This window comes from Caretta caretta, chromosome 4 (genome assembly GCF_965140235.1).
Source record: "Caretta caretta isolate rCarCar2 chromosome 4, rCarCar1.hap1, whole genome shotgun sequence".
Taxonomy (NCBI): domain Eukaryota; kingdom Metazoa; phylum Chordata; order Testudines; family Cheloniidae; genus Caretta; species Caretta caretta.
The window spans coordinates 149,693,318-149,714,007 of NC_134209.1; the positions used below are offsets into that span (position 1 = coordinate 149,693,318).

The window sequence follows — 20,690 nt, forward strand, 5'->3', positions numbered from 1 at the left end:
CGGGTTTAAAATATTTATATGGTGCTAAATGCACCATTGGCACTCAAACACATGTATTAAAATAAGATCCAAACTATCCACGGGTATCATTTCAGCCAGTTCAAGGTGATGGTTAATAAAGCCCAGCAGCACTACTCGATGGGGTAGAGAAGGAAGCGTATACTGTATCTAGTTAAAACTGGTGGAGGAGTTTAGCCTGGCAGAGTGTAATCTCCAGCACTGGAGTTTGGCGAAGACCATGGCATCACCATCTCACAAAGAGTGTTCTGGGATTGTAAATGGCTAAAAATGATCGGGGCATTTGATCCCAATCCTGCAAGTTTGTTGTTCGTGGAACTGCTGTTGTCTTTGGTATTAATTTTGTGCACAGAGAGTTTGCAAGAATGACCCTCAACTTCAGATCACCCAGTTAATTTCTACCTGTTACTTCAGGTAATTTGAAGGCAGGTACAAAAATCCTCTTATTTACTTACTTTTGTGAACAGTTGTGTAAAGCTCAGAGTGGGTTTTGTAACGATGGAGCTGATCTCACTTTTGTTTTTGTTGAGATGCTGTGTAAGTCTCTCAGAGAAAATGAAGGAGGGGGAAAGTCTGCGTGGAACTGAAAATCACCATGGAGCAAAGTCTTAGCAAGGATCAAAAAGCCAGTGAATGCCAAAAGTCAATTTAAGAAGAGCCTGGGCCAAACAGTAGCAAATACTAAATACATCCATAAATCCAGATGGGAGCATGCTCTAACTCAGGCTCATCACTGATGAGCGGAAGATCAAGTTGATTGTTAACCTGTTTACTTTAAACCAAAGCTGCGGTATTTAGAATGAGATAAACTGTGGATAGAGGATTCCCAGTGCTATAAATTAATGGTGCTTCTTTTGGATTGGAAACCTAGGTGATTCCAGATCATTAGAGGACTAATTTTGTAGCCACTCCATAGATACAAAAAGAAAAGGAGTACTTGTGGCACCTTAGAGACTAACCAATTTATTTGAGCATAAGCTTTCGTGAGCTACAGCTCACTTCAGCTCATGAAAGCTTATGCTCAAATAAATTGGTTAGTCTCTAAGGTGCCACTAGTACTCCTTTTCTTTTTGCGAATACAGACCAACACGGCTGCTACTCCATAGATACAATTCTTACCAATGTTTATAGCAGTTGTGCTTGGGGAGCAGGTACAGAATCAAACACTAATTGACTATAGTAGGTAGGAAGGCTGTGCTAAATCTTTTAGTTTGAAATACCTGGACTCCCTGTAACTCTGGGTTCAAATCCCAGCATGATTAACCCAGCCCTCCCACCTTCTGAGGTGCATAAATAGCAAACTGTGCCATTTACTTTGACTCTTTTGCGTGAGATCTCACAGAAGTCCTAGCTGGTCTCTGCAGATGTTAAAGGTGATATGAGGATTAAAAAATACTTGTAAAATGCTTGGAGTGTCTCAGCTGACAATCACTGCATCCGGGCAAAGTGTTATCACTACCATGTTTTACACAGTGACCTACTGCTCTTCAATGATTAGTACATTCTGTACATGGGACGGTTTTCTGTTTCAGGGTTAACACCACTTAAACCTCTGTTATCCTAGGGAGAAGTGACATGTTCAGCATGTTTTGGATCCAAAATACCCTTTGCTAGGCATGTAGTTGTGAAACTTCTGAGAAATAAGGGAGCTGTGCATTAATGATTTGAAATGGCAGGAAAAATAAATGAGATGAAAATGTATATTAAAGAAAAACCTGAAACTTACTGTAACTATCCTCATGTAATTCATAACTGGATGCACTTTCACCTCTGCTACCCCTTAGCTAGAGCTTTTTTTGATTCCTTAAATCTTACATCTGCCTTCATGTGATTATATTTCATTTTCCCTTATGGCAGCTGATGTGGTGATCATCAACAAGTTTAATTATCTGGCGCTCATTGCCAAGTTTGTGAACTGGATGCTCCAAAGCTAATCTGAAAAATAAAGTTCTGCCCAGTAATTTTATAAAACATATGGTGTTATTGATGGCTTTTCCTGGACCGGTGATTAGAATAAATGTGCAGTTTGTGACTGTAATTTTGAATCTTTGGCTGCCTGCTTGAATGGTGGGGGGCAGGGAGGGAGAGAAATCTGTTCCAATCAAATAAATCTAAATAAATGAGCAAGCATGTGTGGTTTTTTCCCTCTTTTCTGGGGACTGTCTACCCCAGAGACAGGCACTGAGATATAAAAAACCATTTGCACAGACAATAGTCTGCTTTGGAGGAAAGTTTTCATAGTGAGTTGCAGATCCTCTGAAACATACCTTAGAAACCTCACTCTCTGTCCTGTAGCTGCTAGTTGATTCAAGATGTGTAGAGTGTGAAGATATTTTCAGTGTGACTTCTGTTTTGTTAGGCCACTAATATTTGTCTTTTTCTATTTTTAAAAAAGGAGATGAATAGATTTTGCAGATATGCCCAATGTATTAGTTATTGAGTATTAAATTTATGCAAAGTGAAACAGCTGCTTTTAGGAACATTTGCGGGAGGGATAAATAATGAAGAGGACAGATCACTGATACAGAGCAATCTGAATTGGGCACAAGCAAACAGTGTGTGTTTTAATATAGTGAAATGTAAATGTATATATCTAGGAACAAAGAATGTGGATCATACTTACAGGATGGGGGATTCTGTCCTGGGAAACCGTAACTCTGAAAAAGATTTGGGGGCCGTAGTGGATAATCAGCTGAACATGAGCTCCCAGTGCATCTCTGTGGCCAAGAGGGCTAATGCGATCCTGGGATGCACAAACTGGGGAATCTCAAGTAGGAGTAGAGAGGTTATTTTACCTCTGTATTTGGCATTGGTATGACCACTGCTGAAATCCTATGTCCAGTTGTGATGCCCACAATTCAAGAAGGATGTTGATAAATTGGAGAGGGTTCAGAGAAGAGCCAAGAGAATGATTAAAGGATTAGAAACAAGCCTTAAAATGATAGCCTCAAGAAACTCAGTCAAAGAGAACATTAAGGGCTGACTTGATTACAGTCTATAAGGACCTACTTGGAGAACATATATTTGCTAATGGGCTCTTCAGTCTAGCAGAGAAATGTACAACATTATCCGATGGCTGGAAATTAAAGCTAGATGAATTCAAACTGGAAATAAGGTGTGTAAATTTTTAAATGTGAAGGTAATTAATCAGTTGAACAGTTTACCAAGGTTTATGATGGATTTGCTATCGCTGGCAATTTTAAAATCAAGATGGAATGTTTTTCTAAAGGATATGCTTTAGGGATTATTGTGAGGAAGTTTTCTGGCCTGTGATATATAGCAGGTCAGACTAAATGATCACAGTGGTCCCTTGTGGCCTTGTAATCGATGATATGACTAGAAAGAAGCTGAGAACATTTGTGACTGACAAGAAGACACGGAGACCATCTATAGAAAAGATCAGATGAGTAGTAAAGCGATAGGAAGGGCGGCAGGACAACATGAGTTGGTCAGTGATGCTTTAATAGGCTTTTTGTGCAATCTGGTTGTTGAACAGCCTTTAGATACTAACATGATAGCATTTTAGAAAAAGAGAAATAGGGACATGAACAGAAGTAACCGTTAGTAATGACACTGTGTAGTGATTATAAGGGAACAATATAAAATATAGGTTATTCGTTGCCTATGGCAGTTCTGTCCTCCATATTGACTCATTTATAAAAGATTTAAAAATACACAAACCTGGAATATTGCATTCATTTCTGGTCACCTTATTACCAGAACAATTCTGATGTCTTAGAGGGCTTTCACAGAATAGAAACAAATATAACTTTTGGAGGGCTGACTACACTGAGGATAGATCAAGAGTGAAAATATGTATAGTTTAGCAAAGCAACAACCCAGGAAAAACACACTTTCTAATATATGGGGAGTGCAGAACAAAAAAAGGAATGAGAAACTGTTTAGGGATGTACAGGGGAATATTATTAAGAGGATGGGATGAAATTAAGAAAGGGGGAAAATGTTGGTGGAATCATAGAATATTAGGGTTGGAAGAGACCTCAGGAGGTCATCTAGTCCAACCACCTGCTCAAAGCAGGACCAACCCCAACTAAATCATCCCAGCCAGGGCTTTGTCAAGGTGGCCCTTAAAAACCTCTAAGGATGGAGATTCCACCACCTCCCTAGGTAACCCATTCCAGTGCTTCACCACCCTGCTAGTGAAATAATTTTTCCTAATATCCAACCTAAACCTCCCCCACTGCAACTTGAGACCATTATTCCTTGTTCTGTCGTCTGCCACCACTGAGAACAGCTGAGCTCCATCCTCTTTGGAACCCCCCCTTCAGGTAGTTGAAGGCTGCTATCAAATCCCCCCTCACTCTTCTCTTCTGCAGACTAAACAATCCCAGTTCTCTCAGCCCCTCCTCATAAGTCATGTGCCCCAGCCCCCTAATAATTTTCGTTGCCCTCCGCTGGACTCTCTCCTATTTGTCCACATCTTTTCTGTAGTGGCGGGCCCAAAACTGGATGCAGTACTCCAGATGTGGCCTCATCAATGCCGAATAGAGGAGAATAATCACTTCCCTCGATCTGCTGGCAGTGCTCTTACTCATGCAGCCCAATATGCCATTCGCCTTCTTGGCAACAAGGGCACGCTGCTGACTCATCAGGAATATCAGGAAAGACTTCCTGAGAGAGCTCGGTTTATGCTTTGGAATAATTTCTTCGTTCACATTACTTGGGATGTTTAAAAGTTGGCTGAACAAGGTTCTGCAGGGAACAGTATGGCATTGCCTGTGAGATCAGTGGGATGAACCAGCATGTCTTGTCTATCTCTGATCTCTAGGATCTCTGTTCAAATTTGTCTTCCAATTACGTTGTCTCTCCCCCCCCTCCCCCCAGCCCTTCAAATCTAGGACTCAAGCCATTTGATATATTGAAATATGGAGGCATTTGCTTTCTGAAGTATACGAAGTATGGCAGTTTGCGCGGGATAGAGAGGTTTCATTCAAAAATGAAGAGACCTGTTTATGGATAAAGCCACAAGTCTCAATACTCGGTTTTAAAGTCAAGCAATAACACTTCCACACATTGTGTCTCTGGAGTGATTTCCAAAGGGAAATCGTTTGTCAGTCTTAGCCTCTGCTTACGTTGGAAAGAAAGGGAGGGAACATTGTAAAGCTGCCTCAAATATTTCATCTTCAACACACAACTCTCGCGCCCCCCCCCCTTATTTTATTGTGTAAAATAATTGCTGATGGGCAGAGTATTTAAAAAAGACAAATAGAAAATATTTCAGAAAACAAAGCTGGCAATTTAGCTCCCAAACACTGGGTTGGGGAAAGACAGATGCTTGGTTGCACTGGCGGCTTTTGAGTGAGGTAGGCTTTCCTTAGTGCTCTTCTGCAGTGAGGTTCAACACCAAAGGCACCTTCTGTACAGAGCCCTGTTGCCTAGGTAGTGTTTTTGGAGGGTAATGCCCCAGAGCACGCACAATGAGAGTGTGACCTTGGCAGAGCTAGCAGAGAGATTGTGGGAGTCACTAGGTGACTTGAGCAAAAAGGGGTATGGGATGCTGGGAAGATGGAAGAGTGCACTTGAACAGGTGGCTGGGGGAATGGTAGGAGAGGGTAAGGGCAATATTTGGGACTCTTCCTCATCTTTTCCCTTAGAATGTATGGAAAGGAAGGAGAGTTCTTAGCTGTGCATCTTGAGGGATGAGTAAAAGTGTGCCTTGGTTGGGAGCTATTCCGAGCAGAAACTTCATCGTGGATTAAGTTATTCTTTAAGTTACTCTTTAAAATGTCTGACCAGTTTCAAATTGCTGTTGTGGTCCTAGTGACTTGCGTTTGAAGACTCCAATAAGCCCTTGAGGTCACCTCAAAATCTCACCTACATTGTTTGGTGAGATGACAACCTCTGTGTACAGGAAATAATTGGAAATTAACCACCAATTGACTCTCAGAAGATTCTGTATAAAGCTATCGCAGTGGCTGGTTTCAGTGACTGAAGGAATCCCGTGTACTGCCTTCCGCATTGAAGATTGCAGCTAACCTCATCTGTTTGCACTTCCCAGAGGGTGCTGTACGCTGCTGGAACTCACCCAGTCAGTTGAGGTTGCTTTTCTCAGTAGTGTTTTTCGGGAAGGAAAAACTAGAATATAATGTGAGCTTGCTCTGTGAATTCAATGTTAACAGGCGACTGCCCCATGTTAGTCTGAGTGGTTTCAATCAAGAATCTGAATGATGCTGTCAGAGGTGTGTTTGGTAGGTTCACCCTTTGAGGTAGTCAGTAGAGAGACAGACTTTCTCTTGCCAACAACCTGTTTTGGTTGTTTGTGGAAAGGTTCCTGCCTAACCATTTAGCAAGATAGGCAATTACCTTTCTGAAGGGGGCCTTTGTCTTGCAGTGATCTGAGGATGATGGATGTGGTCATGTAGCTGAGTCTGTATCATCCATTTTGCCAATTCAGGGGCAGAGATGTAAGATGGGATGATACAACTGTTGAGAGGTTAGCAAAAGAACCTAAAATGAGCTGGAATAAATTTTTTCCTAATGAACATTGTAACCTGAGGATCATGATTCTGCATTTCTGATCTAAGGAATGTATAAGAATAAAAGTGAAGGGAATGGAATGAGATACAGAGCCTTTAACCACTACTCTGGTCCCTAAATTCAAATCCAGACCATGTTGGTAATGACAGCTTTTTTTTAAAATTTAAATTGGCCAGTTGGAATGGATTGGTCATTTTAAGCCAGTTCCTAGTCAACGAAATCCTCATTGTATAAGCCACGACTACATCAGGTATTAATTTACACCCATATTGGCAGTGTCAGCAAAGTAGCCAAGGGATGAATGGGTTAGACCATCTCTAAGGCACATTGGAGGCTGTGGTGTGGAGGAGTTAACCTTAGTACTGCACGTGCTTCGCTTGTCATGTGGGTTAGTGGGGAGCTTCAGTCTCAAGGACGAGTCTTGCACCTTTCAGCAGCCCTAAATTCAACAGAAAATTAAAGACGAGCACCATATTTGTTTCAGAGTAACAGCCGTGTTAGTCTGTATTCGCAAAAAGAAAAGGAGTACTTGTGGCACCTTAGAGACTAACCAATTTATTTGAGCATGAGCTTTCGTGAGCTTTCGTGAGCTTTCGTGAGCTACAGCTCACTTCATCGGATCCGATGAAGTGAGCTGTAGCTCACGAAAGCTCATGCTCAAATAAATTGGTTAGTCTCTAAGGTGCCACAAGTACTCCTTTTCTTTTCACCATATTTGTGGAGAGGAATCTAACTCTGGCCCATAATGAAGATACAGTTGCAAGGTTTGGTCTTAAAAAGTGCTTGAATAATAGCCATCGGATTGCTGCATGGCATAGAGGAGATGCAGAGATGTGTAGAAATTGTTTCAAAGATTCTACAATTAGCATATCGTAATTTGTACTTGTCACGGGCCTCAAACTTTTTCACATCACAAACACCCATTGTAAGGCAGTTAAACATCATTATGCCACTAATAGAGATTGCAGAAATTGAGCCATAGAAAAGTTAAATGACATGCGTAAAGTGACGGGGCAAATCATTGGTGGAGTTGGGACAAGAAGCTTGGTTTCAATACTGTCATCCCACTCACTAGGAGGTCAGAGGAAATGGATAGCAACAATAGCCTGACAAATGTCTGTGTGTTTATGATAGGTTTCAGAGTAACAGCCGTGTTAGTCTGTCTTTGCAAAAAGAAAAGGAGTACTTGTGGCACCTTAGAGACTAACCAATTTATTTGAGCATGAGCTTTCGTGAGCTTATGGTGCAAGTCTGGGAGCTAAGAAGTGTGAAGATTTTTAGCGCTTTAGGTAGGGGCACCATTTGCAGTTCCTAAGAAGGAGGCTAGTCCTATTAAATCCCCAGATGGCACCTTTCTAAAGGAAAATTCCATTGTAAAAAAAGGTTTCAGAGTAACAGCCGTGTTAGTCTGTATTCGCAAAAAGAAAAGGAGTACTTGTGGCACTGGTTAGTCTCTAAGGTGCCACAAGTACTCCTTTTCTTATTGTAAAAAAAATCGCTCAATTTTACATTGAGTTTTGGAGTTTCTCTGCCTTAGTTTCTTTCCACCTGCAAGTATGAAGCTGATGTTTCTAACACTGATGACATAACAAACAGGAGTCGTCAAATGGGGAGTCTACCTGCAGAGAAATGGCTTCCATCCTCACAGAGGAGCTAGGTTGAGGTGGAAGGGGAGGTCTGAGACCTGTGGTTGCAGGAAGGAGCTGAGTGTTAAGGGTGTCTCTCTAAAAGTTCTAAAAGAAGCTGTCAACTAGATGCAGGCAGAAGTCACTTGGTGAAATTCTCTGGCCTGTATTATGCAAAAGGTCAGACACTAGATGATGATAATGGTGCCCTCTGGCTTTGAAGTCTGTGAATCCCTGACTTGCAATCCTATTATCCCACACCAGCTGATAAAATGAAGGGAGAGCATGAGGGGACAGATGGCAGTAATGTCAGAAGACAGAGAGGATGGGACATGGGGAAAGACTATTCCTAAACAGCTTCTGGCTCATAAATGCCTCTCTTTGAAATGTCAAACTTGTTGTTGACTTAAAACCAATTTCAGCCCTGGTACAAAGTGGAACAACTTGATTGACTTCAGGGGATTTGCCCTAGCTTAAGCCAGGTCTGAGTTAGTTTCTACCAAGTCTTAGTTTGTCTTTTGACCTTCACTAAGGACAAAGGTATTGCATATGTTCTAACAAATAGAGAACCAATGTTACAAACCTGAAAACCCTGTGTTCCAAGATCTACGTCAGGGGTGGACAAACTTTTTGGCCTGAGGGCCACATCGGGATTGTGAAACTGTATGAAGGGCCGGGTGGGGAAGGCTGTGCCTCCCCAAACAGTCTGGCCCCCGTCCCCTATCCATCCCCTCCCACTTCCTGCCCCGTGACTGCCCCCCTCAAGTCCCCAACCCATCGAACCCCCCCGCTCCTTGTCTCCTGACCGCCCCCTCCTGGAACCCCACCCCAACTGCCCCCTCCGGATCCCACCCCCTATTCAATCCCCCCTGTCCCCTGACGGCCCTGCCCCATCCAACTGTGCCCTGTCCCCTGACTACCCCCCAGAACCCTCTGCCCATTATCCAGCCCCCCTGCTCCCCGCCCTCTTACCATGCCGCTCAGAGCGGCAGGAGCTCGTAGCCCTGCTGCCCGACCGGAGCCAGCTACGCCACGACGCTGCCCAGCAGGAGCGGTGGGCCAGAGCGCGGGCAGCGCAGTGAGCAGAGGCTGCGGGGGAGTGGGGACAACAGGGGGGGGGGCGGGGGCTAGACTCCCCAGCTGGGAGCTCGAGGGCTGGACAAGATGGTCCCGCGGGCCATAGTTTGCCCACCTCTGATATAGGTACACAGAGCACATGGGTGACGATATCTGGAGGGGCCTCACAATGAAATCAGCGTGGCTACATTTTACCTAACCTGCTGGAGCTCCATAATCTACACACAAAGGAGGGTAGCGTGTGTGACTGCACTGCTGGTAATATTAACGGCAGAAATTTCCTGAGAACCTTTTAATAAAGGGGCTGTTAACTCAAACTCTGTTTGTACAATAATATGGGGAGGAGGTTTGTGTGTGGGAAGTATAGAAACAATTGTTTGGCTTTTTAATTCACTTTCTCCATTTAAACAAAAAAGACCCAAGTCTCTGGTTGTGCGTGGAGCAGACTAAAAATACTTAGGAGGAGTTGTTCTTATTTGTTTTGTACAGTATTTGAAAAAAATGTTTGGTCTTTAAAGTGCAAATAGAGACGCTGTCCCTGCCCTAAGGATTTTGTAATCCAATTTCAGATGTGAAACAGTAAGAGGGTGAAAAGAACAGGAGGACTTGTGGCACCTTAGAAACTAACACATTTATTAGAGCATAAGCTTTTGTGGGCTACAGCTCACTTCATCGGATGCATAGAATGGAACATATATATATGTATACACACACAGACAGATAAGTTGGAAGATGCCATACAAACTGTGAGAGACTAATTAGTTAAGATGAGCTGCTATCAGTAGGAGGAAAAAAAAAACTTTTGTCGTGATAATCAAGATGGCCCATTTAGACAGTTAACAAGAAGGAGTGAGGATACTTAAGGAAATAGATTCAATATGTGTAATGACCCAGCCACTCCCAGTCTCTATTCAAATCCAAGTTAATGGTATCTAGTTTGCATATTAATTCAAGCTCAGCAGTTTCTGCTTGGAGTTTGTTTTTGAAGCTTTTCTGTTGCAAAATTGCCACCCTTAAATATTTTACTGGGTGGCCGGAGAGGTTGAAGTGTTCTCCTACCGGTTTTTGAATGTTATGATTCCTGATGTCAGATTTGTGTCCATTTATTCTTTTGCATAGAGACTGTCCGGTTTGGCCAATGTACATGGCAGAGGGGCATTGCTGGCACATGATGGAATATATCACATTGGTAGATGTGCAGGTGAATGAGCCCCTAATGGTGTGGCTAATGTGATTAGGTCTTACGATGATGTCACTTGAATAAATATGTGGACAGAATTGTCATCAGGCTTTGTTGCAAGGATAGGTTCCTGGATTAGTGTTTTTTGTTGTGTGGTTGCTGGTGAGTATTTGCTTCAGGTTGGGGGGCTGTCTGTAAGCGAGGGCTGGTCTGTCTCCCAAGATCTGTGAGAGTGAGGGATCATTTTTCAGGATAGTTTGTAACTCTTTGATGATGCGCTGGAGAGGTTTTAGTTGGGGCTGAAGGTGATGGCTAGTGGCTTTCTGTTATTTTCTTTGTTGGGCCTGTCCTGTAGTAGGTGACTTCTGGGTACTCTTCTGGCTCTGTCAGTCTGTTTTTTCACTTCAGCATTTTAGTATTTTAGTTTTAAGAATGCTTGATAGAGATCTTATACGTGTTTGTCTCTGAGGGATTGGAGCAAATGCGGTTGTATCTTAAAGCTTGGCTGTAGACAATGGATCGTGTGGTGTGTCCTGGTTGGAGGCATGTAGGTAAGTATAGCAGTCAGTAGGTAAGAGGGTGGGGAGGGAAGGATGGTAACAGAATAAGGTAGGAATGCTAAGGGATAAAACAAGAAGGTGCTGCAGTAGCCACATAACCTGGGCAGAATTTGGATGTCTTGATGCCTTAATAAGGGGGATTCTGAGGATGCTCAGAAGGTTTTTTTTTTTTTTTTTTGTGCTGACTGGATGGCCACCCTCCTGGATGTGGACAAGATGAAGCAGTCACCAAATGATAAAAAAATAGAAACTCCTCAAGTTCCCTTGTGAGGGGGAAACCACTCACCATGTGTAGCTTAACTGAGGTAGCTTCCTTTGTGTCAGTGGGAGAGGCCTGTCTGTATAGAACTGTAGGACCAGAGCTCTAGTCCTAGATTTTTAGGTCTGGGTTTTACTGAGGGTGCTCAACTATAATGGTGGTAAGGGACATGTAAGTGTCTAAAGGAATTTCTGTAACCTTTTTCCAGCATTGTTTGTTCCTTCTCACAAAAGGTTTGCTTGTTCTCTCTTGAAATGATTTCATTTTCCACTATGCCTAGGTTTTTTTGACGTGTGCTAAATCTGCTAGAACTGTGGTTTGCACTGTGGTACAGTAAGTGTGCTATGCAGACGTGGATGCTCACAGAAATGCTGCACAGTAGTGTTGGAAGAGTGTGTGTCTGTGAACATAGCAGGCTTCTTCAGAAATACTTGTGCCAAAATAGTTACCTGTATAACTATCCAGAACAAATTGGTATTTGGATCAAGCTTTTTAAAGGAATGTTGACACTGATGTCAGAAAAAAATGGTGTAAATCAACTTTTAACATGTAAAAGCAGCAGTTGTATGTGGAGGTGATTGGGGTTAACTCTAAGGCCAGGAACTTGACTTCATTTGATCTGTTTTTCAGGGTGCCAGAGAAACCTTTGAGAACTACTACAGGAAACAGAGAAGAAAACAGGCTAGACTGGTGCTTCAGCCCCCCTCAAATATGGTATGACTGTCTAATAGCTTTAGTGATCAAAGAGACTTTGCCTAATAAAGGAGCAGCACATTATCTCTGCACATATTGTTCTATGTGTGTGGTCTCTTGTTCCCAGTTGTACTGCCCTTCTTCGTTTTAAACTTTGTTCCCTTTTCTTTGTTGCAGCACGAAACTTTAGACGGCTACAGGAAGTATTTTAATCAAATTGTAGGGTAGGTATTCTTTTTATATACACATTCTCGAAATATGTGTGTGCTGTGTTATTGAATAGCACACACAAAAAAAGGAAATGTTGATCTTTCTGACAATTCTTTTTAGGAGCCAAAACAGGAAAAGTGTGGTTTGTGCTTCCTAAACATTTAAGAGGAGAGTCATATTTTACTGCACCCATAAACCAGTGCTGTGTCACTAGTGCAGGCTTTCTAAAGACTGAACAGTTATTGTGCACTGCTTGCAAATTTCACAGTGAGTTCAAGAGAGTAAACATGTTTTGTGCACGGTGTATGTCAACTTGCTGCTATAATGAGATGAATAGGCCAATCTGATGGAATTATGCAGATGTTGTAATCCTCTTGATTATAGTTCTTTGATATCCCACTCCTTGCCTCGCTCAGGAAAGGATGTTTGCTGGTGTGATCATTCAGCCTCTATTCCTGTGGCTTAAAAAATGAGTTAGTTACTGCTGCAAACTACAGTCTAGCAACAGTCTTCCAAAAAAAGGCCCGAATTTGAGTGAAGAGAAGATAAGGCTGCTGCCCCTGAAAAGATGGGATACGCTGGAGAAATGTAATCAACCAGGGTTGAATGTAAATCACAGCATGCATTTATATCCATCTGAGCAGCAAACATTAGTAAAATGTACACTGATAGCATCCTGACACTGATTTGTAATACCTTATTGGGCTTCCTCCACTGAGCAGATATTTTTATATAATCTAGGGTTTCTGTCTTGAGCTTTTTAATGGCTTGCGCGTCACTTATTACTCCTTGTTCTGATTTGGCAAAAATATTTGGTAACTAGAGATTGGAGTGGATTGATTGCACTCTAGAGGGATAATTCAAATTAGGGGGGAAACCTAGTGATATAGTAATGTGGCTAGGAGTTATGCCTCCATATTAATAATAAAAAAAGATACTTTGAATCTGTAGATTTCCTTTCATTTTAGGATTTCAAAGTGTTGTAAGACTGTCCTTATTTTAGCCATGAACAATACTTTATGGTGGTTATAAACAGATAAACAGGGATTTATAATGAAGATATTAATTAATGTAGCAACATGAATAATGCAATGTGTTTAGACCATCTGGGGTCCGATCCTGCAAGGTGCTGTGCACTTTAGCCTCAGTCAAAAAAAGTACTAAAACATGCTTAATTTTAAGGACATGAATAGTCCTGTTGACATCAGCGGCTGATGGACAGCGTGCCTGGAGCAGTTGGAACAGGTTAAAGCTGAAGATGCTAGCTTTGCTTCTGGTTTAAATATATGGACTCTTCTGTGTGACTTGTTTAGGGAATCCATTTCTTGGGAACAATGCCCCTGTCTTCTGTCATGGAGCCAGAATAATTGTCTTATAAAAAATATGAAATTCTAAATTGACTAAGCAATGCCTAAGGGGAACATAAGTCTACATACATGTGAAAAGTATAAACACCAGAGAAGAAGAAATATTTGAGGTGAAACACTGAGGTAATAAAAAATGAAGGAAAAACTAACATAAGCTAAAAGTCAGGAAAACTTCCTGACGATGTGAGATCTCTTATCTTCTCAAGGGACTGGGTGGAGACCTCCATGCTTTCAGCTTTTAAAAGCAGACTGGACAAGACATTTAATAAATGTGCTATAGAGCACAGTCCTAGATGGGCCAAGAGATACGGCTGGGTGATGTAACAGGTCACTTCTAGGTCTAACTCTTATGCTTCTGTGATTAAAAATTCCTACAATTGGAAATATCCCATGTACTGAAATACCTGATTCTTATTCCATATGCTGATACCCAGTTTACTTTATTTAGCACTGCTTTAAAAAAAAAACCTGTCATTTCTGAGGCAGGGAAGTTGGCACAGACTTGAAAGCCAGAGACTAAACAAATGCATGGATTGAGTTTATAAATGCAGGAAAATGAGCAAGAAGGCAAGTCGCTGCTGATTAGTTCCCTCCACTCCCATAATCCTGCTGTCCTTCCCTTTCCTTTCAAGCGGAACAGGGCATCTTCCCAAAGACTCTTTCCTCCACTGCAGCATAACTGATCACAAGGCAGCCGTTTGTCAGTAGGAAAGATTATAGGAAGTGTTTGCCCTCTGCCAACTGTGTTGTGGGGTGTGTTGGATTTTGGTGACATTATTTTAAACCTGTCTCCTTGACACATACTTTAAATTTGATGTTTACCAGTTTACTTGCTGCTAGCAACAAATTAAAGCTTAGTTTCAAAACGTCAGTGGGGTTTTATAGCTGTCTATCGCCTGGTGTTTATTTCTGTGCATGTAGACAGAATTGGGCAGCAGATTGCTTTTCTTGTGGGGGCGGGGTGGATGAGAGTTTTGCTAGTTTTGCGTGTGTCAGTTGCATGTGTTTGTAAAACCATGTTGATGTCATAGGGACTCTACCGTCTGACAGCTGTGCCTTCTCCTTTGTTAGCTTTTTTGTAGTTGAAGATCACATCTTACATACGACCCAGGGCTTGGTCAATAGAGCCTATATTGATGAACTGTGGGAAATGGCTCTGTCAAAAACTATTGCCGCGCTAAGAACACATTCAGTAAGTAAAAGCAACAGATTCATTATCTTTGCAGCAACAGGTAAACAATCTGAGTCTTTAGGGGTTAGATTTTTATTTTGGTGTTTCTTGCCTGTGTTCTTTTTTAAAAAAAAAATATACTGCTTATATACCTATATACTGATAAGGCTTTATTCAGCTCTCATGGCTCTGGATAGTCCAGATCATCCTGCACTGCGCTCTCCTCTGTTTGGGGGACTGAAAATAGTAAATACTGGCTCTTGCTTCCATTTCTCCATTATTTGGTCGACCATTTTTGGAATGCACCAGTAGGGGGAGTTTACTTGTTCTCTGTCATTGGAGTAATGTGTTTTGTATGGAGTAATGTATTCTAAACTGAAACATGGACATTTTGGTATTCCATTGAAGTAAATGCCAGTGAAAGACACACCATAGGGTTAAATATCATACATTTTAATGACAAATAAGTAGATTTTCTTCCCTATGTTACAATGTCTTGGATGAGTAAAACTGAAAGTATTTTTTAAAAATTATTTTCACCACTTAGGTGAGCACAAACGATGTTACAAAATGGTGGTTTGGTTTTGCCAATGTAGATGGGACTAATTCATGTTATAAACGTGTTAAGGGAACCCATGCTACAAACCTGGTGTTCAGATATACCCAAATAGTTGAGCATCTGCAGATGTTTCCCATGTGTCTCTGGTTTTCCATAGTGTGGCAGCTCTGTTGACTGGAGATACACTTTGCTGGCTGACTCCATTTGTGCCATAAGGAAGGGGATATGTAGAGAGAAAAATAGACCCAAACATTTCTATCATAAAGCTGTACTCTTTTAATCAGGGGTTTCTGGTGGCGCAGTGTAAACCATGAGAGCAAAACAAATTAAAACACTTCAATTTTTTTAAATTTCAATAACTTTACTAACATGACAAGTGTTGCCCAATTTAATATATGAAGTGTCTGATAGGAATAGTTTTTACAACAATCATGCAGTTTTACATAGTCATTCAGCATTTATATTACAGTCGTCATCAAATTATCTTGGCACCAAACACTTATTTTGGTGACAGCATAACGACCCAGCATGTCCATCCTATATTATCATTCATCTCTGATTTGGTGGGAGGCTGTCGCATTAGTGAGCCTGTTACATCTCTGTCCTTTCGGCCAGGATTATGCTTGGATTTTCTTCTTTGCTTTTGAGTGGGACACCTTTTATCATTTCTGAGAGTAGTAGGGAACTGTCTTTCTTTCCTACTTTGTTTTTTGGGCAGTGAATTGGGAAATGTTTCTTTGTCTGTCACATTGATTAACAGAGTCATTCCTCTTTGTTTCCAATGGACTTGAAATCTCTCAGTTTCTTTTTTCCAGTTTAGGATCACTGATTTTATATTTGGTAAGAGTCTGTTTGAAATTTTGCATATTTCTCTTTAGTAGGGTTGTCTGCTAATATAAAGATTATGTGCAAAGAGGATGTATGACCTAATTTGTGATTTTGATCAGCTGTTCCCAGTAGGCTTGTGTATCTTTCTGACTAGAGTCTTGAGCTGTAGTAATTGTTTATATCATGGTATGAACGTTAATATTGCTGACACCTAGGCATGCAATGTGTTTTCCTCATGTTGCCAGAACCCTCTAGTTAAAAATGAAATCTTCTTAATATACAGAATTTGGGGTATTTTCTGTTTTACAAGACCTGGTTAACATTAGACACAATGTAATTAACAATTTTATTCAACAATAGATAACACTCAGTGTCTTTGATCTGTCAAAGGTGCTTTTGCACCTTTTCCCTTCTCAATCTCCTGATAAATACAGTAACTTCTTGGTACTTTTATAGACATCTTGCTGGGGTATCTTCACAGCAACTGAAATCCTTGTGTGTCTTGTAGAGCTTTTGATTGCACCATGTTCTGGAATGGGATAATGTTTCAGTATTTCTGTATTCTGTGACAGTGTATCATGATATGACTGATCACGCTCTATAATAAAAGGCTATTAAAAGCCTACCAATAATAAAGGCTGAATCAAGTGTCTATATATTATTACACAAAATGAAGGATTACAGAAGAGTATGTATAGATGTTTTTTCTATTTGTAGCAATTAAAACTTTTTTTCAATTTCCCCCCCCCTTTTTTTAGTCTTACTGTTCTGACCCAAATCTGGTATTAGACTTGAAGAACCTCATAGTTCTGTTTGCAGATACACTCCAGGTATGTGACTGTCAGACACTAATGTACATCTCGTTAAACATCTGTAGTGCTCGTGAAAGATGTCAGCCATTTAAACTGGCTGATGGGCACTGCTTCACCATGTCACTTCTGTTTCTTTATCTAGTGGTGTGTGAATTTAGGTGCCAGACTGATAGCCCTGGAGCTTGACACTCTGTTTGCACAGGGCAGTTAATCTGTGGGCAGTGGCCCACTCTGCCTTACCCACGTGATTGGTCCACCTGGACCCAAAGAGGCCACCTCTACGGTTCAAAGTAGGCCCTTGGCCTTTCTGCTGAGACTGCCTACGAGTGTGTTGAATGTGACAGGGCTTTTTCTGATGTCCACACCTGTCCCTTAGGAGCCAGACCTGTGAAAAAGAGAAGAACATACAATCGTTACTGATCTAGTCTGGATTTGAACTGGCTGTCTGGAGTTTAGTACACAGGTACTAAATCCCTGAGCCATGCAGTCCTCACTTCAGATTAAATTTGATGAGTGTCATGGAAGTGTAGAATTTACTCCCCTTTTTTTGGGGGGGGGGGGCTGCGGGGAGGAAATCCCAGTGTTAGCATTTCTTGCTGAATGTAGGTGCTTGCGTTTCTCAATGCAGGGGTATGGCTTCCCTGTAAACCAGCTGTTTGACATGCTACTGGAAATCAGAGACCAATATAGTGAGACTCTGCTAAAGAAATGGTCAGGAGTTTTCAGGTAAGAAACCTTTTATACATGGTGGTAAGACTTTACTTGGAGAGATATTTTATATACAGGCTAAAATGTTTTGTTTTTTTTTTATTTAAAGGGACACTAACAGCATGCTTATGTCTAAAATTTGGCTTATGTTAAACTTGCTATAACTTGGTGCAGCCTATCCACCTTGGGAAAGGGAGAGGAAATACCAACATAGCTGCAAACAAAGCTGGGCAACCAACCTTGGCTAGAGGAGGGTTTGGAGCAGGGCACAGGCTGAGACTGGGGCTGGGGCATGGTACAGGCTGGAGCAGGAGCAGTCTGTCAGAACTACCAACTAGCAGGGAACATTCCCAACAAGGTAGTGATGTTGAGGAAACTGGAGTGGCTGCTTTCATTTAGAGCCTATATACCTGCCTTGGGGTCACCTGGTCAGATTTTTGCTTGTGGATCGACTGGGCCCTTAGGCCTCGCAGGTAATTTTCTCAAGTGACTCATCAGGCTCGGAGATGACTCATCAGGCTCAGAACATTCATCACAGTACCTTCCTCCCTCCCTCCCAACCCCTAAAAAAGACGCCTACCTGGCATCCTCAGACCTGGTTTTTTGGGGTGTGACTGAGGGACTTCTCGAAGTAAGGCAGATGCATATATATTGTTGGCCAGCTCCCAGGAGCAATCAGCTGGACCATAACTCTCCCAATCAACAAGGTAAGTGAGATCCCCTCGATGAACTTAGGAGTCCAAGATCTTTACCAGTTACTCCTCATGTCCCTGGACTACATTGGATGGAGGGGCAATTGAATTCATCCAGGAAAGGTGTAGTCAATATGCTTTTTCAGCCAGGAGATGTGGAATACCAGTCGTATTTTCATCCTTTTGGGCAATTGGACTTCAAAGGCTACAGGTTTAATCTGCTGGATGACCCACAGTTGGCCAAGGTATCAGTAATCCACTTTTCGTGAAGTTTGGCTAGAACCAAAGTGCTGTGTGGAGAGCCATACTTCATCCCCAACTGTGACTAAGGGATTGCCTGCCTACAGAGGTCAGTGTAGTGTTCGTAATCCTTTTTGGCTGATTCTAGATGGGCTTTCAACTCCTCTTGGATACAGTGCAGGTGTTCAGCTAGGTTGGAGGCTGTGGGGCATGGATGGATAAAATTGTTGGTAGAAACCATAGTTGGTGTAAAAATGACTCTGGTGGGTTGATCTGTGGTCAGAGTTGTTGTACATGAATTCAGCAAAAGGAAGAAGCAAAACCCAGTCATCCTGGTGGTAACCGATAAAGCAATGGTGGTATTGTTCAAGAATTTGGTTCACTCATTCCATTGGTCTGGGGGTGATAAGCCAAGGAGACATGCAGATCCACATGCAGGAGCTCAAACAACTCTCACCAGAAATGTGAAATGAACAGCAGTCTTTGATCAGATGTAAAGTTAGATGGTAGGCCGTGGAGTTTCAAGGTATGGTTGTAAAACCGTTGCGGTGTTACCTCTACAGTGAGAATTTGAAGGCCTGGCACAAAAGGTGACTTTTTATAAGCAGGTCAACAATGACCAACACAGTCACGTGGCCCTGGGAATTGGGAAGATCAGTGATAAAATCCTTGGATATGGAAGACCAGGGTTGAGATGGAGTTGGCAGGGCAATTAGCACACCCAGGGGTTTGCCCCAGGGAGCCTTTGTTCTAGCACACACGTCACAGGAGTTGATGATGTAGGGCTCGATGAACAAATGCAGTTTTGGCCACAGAAATGTCAAGACACCAGCCTCATTATTTTCCAGTGACTGAAGTGGCCAATTGGGGTGAATCCTGACATAGCCAGAGTATTGCTAGGCATGGTTGATCTTCAGGGATATACATCTAGTCTTTGTACAAGAGGATCCCATTGTTGACTGAGCATTTAGAGTCAGGAGCTAGGCCTGAATCAGTCAACATAAGTTCTGCCGCAAATGGATTGGAGGGATAAAAGGGACTTCACGAAAGACCGCAAGCTGTTGTCATTACTACATTGGCAAAATGGCAGGGTTTCAAGATAGTGGCAGGTTCTAGAGCCCCAACTCCTTTGTCCCAGTACTGCCTCATATGAAACCATGCATTGGGTTTATCATTCCTGGCACCCAGATGATAGGTCAAAGTGAAGTTGAACCAGGAAAAAAGAGAGGTGGGGAACCAGTGGATCTGGTGTTGATTGAGAGCTTCCAAAGTTCACAGGAATTCTAGATTCTTGTGATCATACATACCTGGACTGGGAAACATGCGTCCTCCAGATGATGGTGCCATTCTTCAAAAGTCAGCTGTTCTTTGTCACTGATCTCATAGTTTTGATCCATGGGCATTAATTTTTGGGAATAAAACAAACAAGGAAGAAGCACACCCTGGGGCCCATGCCGCTGTGACAAAACTACCCTGATTGCATAATTGGAAGCATCTACTTTGACATTAGAGGGTTTTGCCAGGTTTGGTTGTAGAAAAATGCGTGCTGATGTACACTCTCCCTTTAATTGATCAAAGGCAGACTGGGCTTCCACTGTCCAAGCAAATATAGTATTTTTCCGGAGCAATTGGGATCACCACCTTCGAAAACCCCTTGATGAATCTCCGGTAGAAGTTGGCAAACCGTGGGAAACACGAGATGTCATGGACATTTCTTGGGGCTGCTCAATCCATGATCATGGTGTCATGGATCCACAGAATCAGTGCTATGCCCTCAGCTTTGGAACAGTCTCTAGGAAGAATCCCTTCAGTGTTCCAGACCCCCTTGAGGTCTCACTCCTCCTCCATGGTAAGCCACGCTGCTTCACGGCCTCTGTAGGCTGGACCTCTAAGCCTTCAGCATTCCTGCTTCACACCGTGAGCTCTGTTCAGTGAGTCCAGCTGAGAAAGAGTCCTGGTAGAGACTCATACACTCTTCAGGGGTTAATGCACCCCAGCAAGGATTTGCAGTGACACTCAAACAGCTTTGTCAATGCAGGAGGGTTTATTAGTCAACTGAAACACAGCATGGGAAGTCCTGAGGTCAGCACAGAGAAATGAAGGTCAAAGCAAAGGCTATTCTGGTTAGCCCTGAACCCAGCCAAGCTGTAGTGTTCAAGCTGTGTGCGTCTCTGTCTGACCGTCTTGGTCAGT

General features: G+C 42.2%; 1 protein-coding gene across 7 annotated transcripts in view; it reads left to right on the forward strand.

Annotated features, from left to right (window-relative positions):
* EXOC6B (exocyst complex component 6B) overlaps positions 1-20,690 on the forward strand; it is a 456,321-nt gene that overhangs the window by 237,341 nt on the left and 198,290 nt on the right. For all 7 annotated transcript variants that reach the window (XM_075128155.1, XM_075128156.1, XM_048846428.2 and 4 more), the window contains exons 9-13: positions 11,848-11,931; positions 12,088-12,134; positions 14,559-14,679; positions 16,804-16,875; positions 17,486-17,583. In XM_075128155.1, the coding sequence (XP_074984256.1) occupies positions 11,848-11,931; positions 12,088-12,134; positions 14,559-14,679; positions 16,804-16,875; positions 17,486-17,583 (422 nt within the window). The remainder of the gene's footprint in view (positions 1-11,847; positions 11,932-12,087; positions 12,135-14,558; positions 14,680-16,803; positions 16,876-17,485; positions 17,584-20,690) is intronic.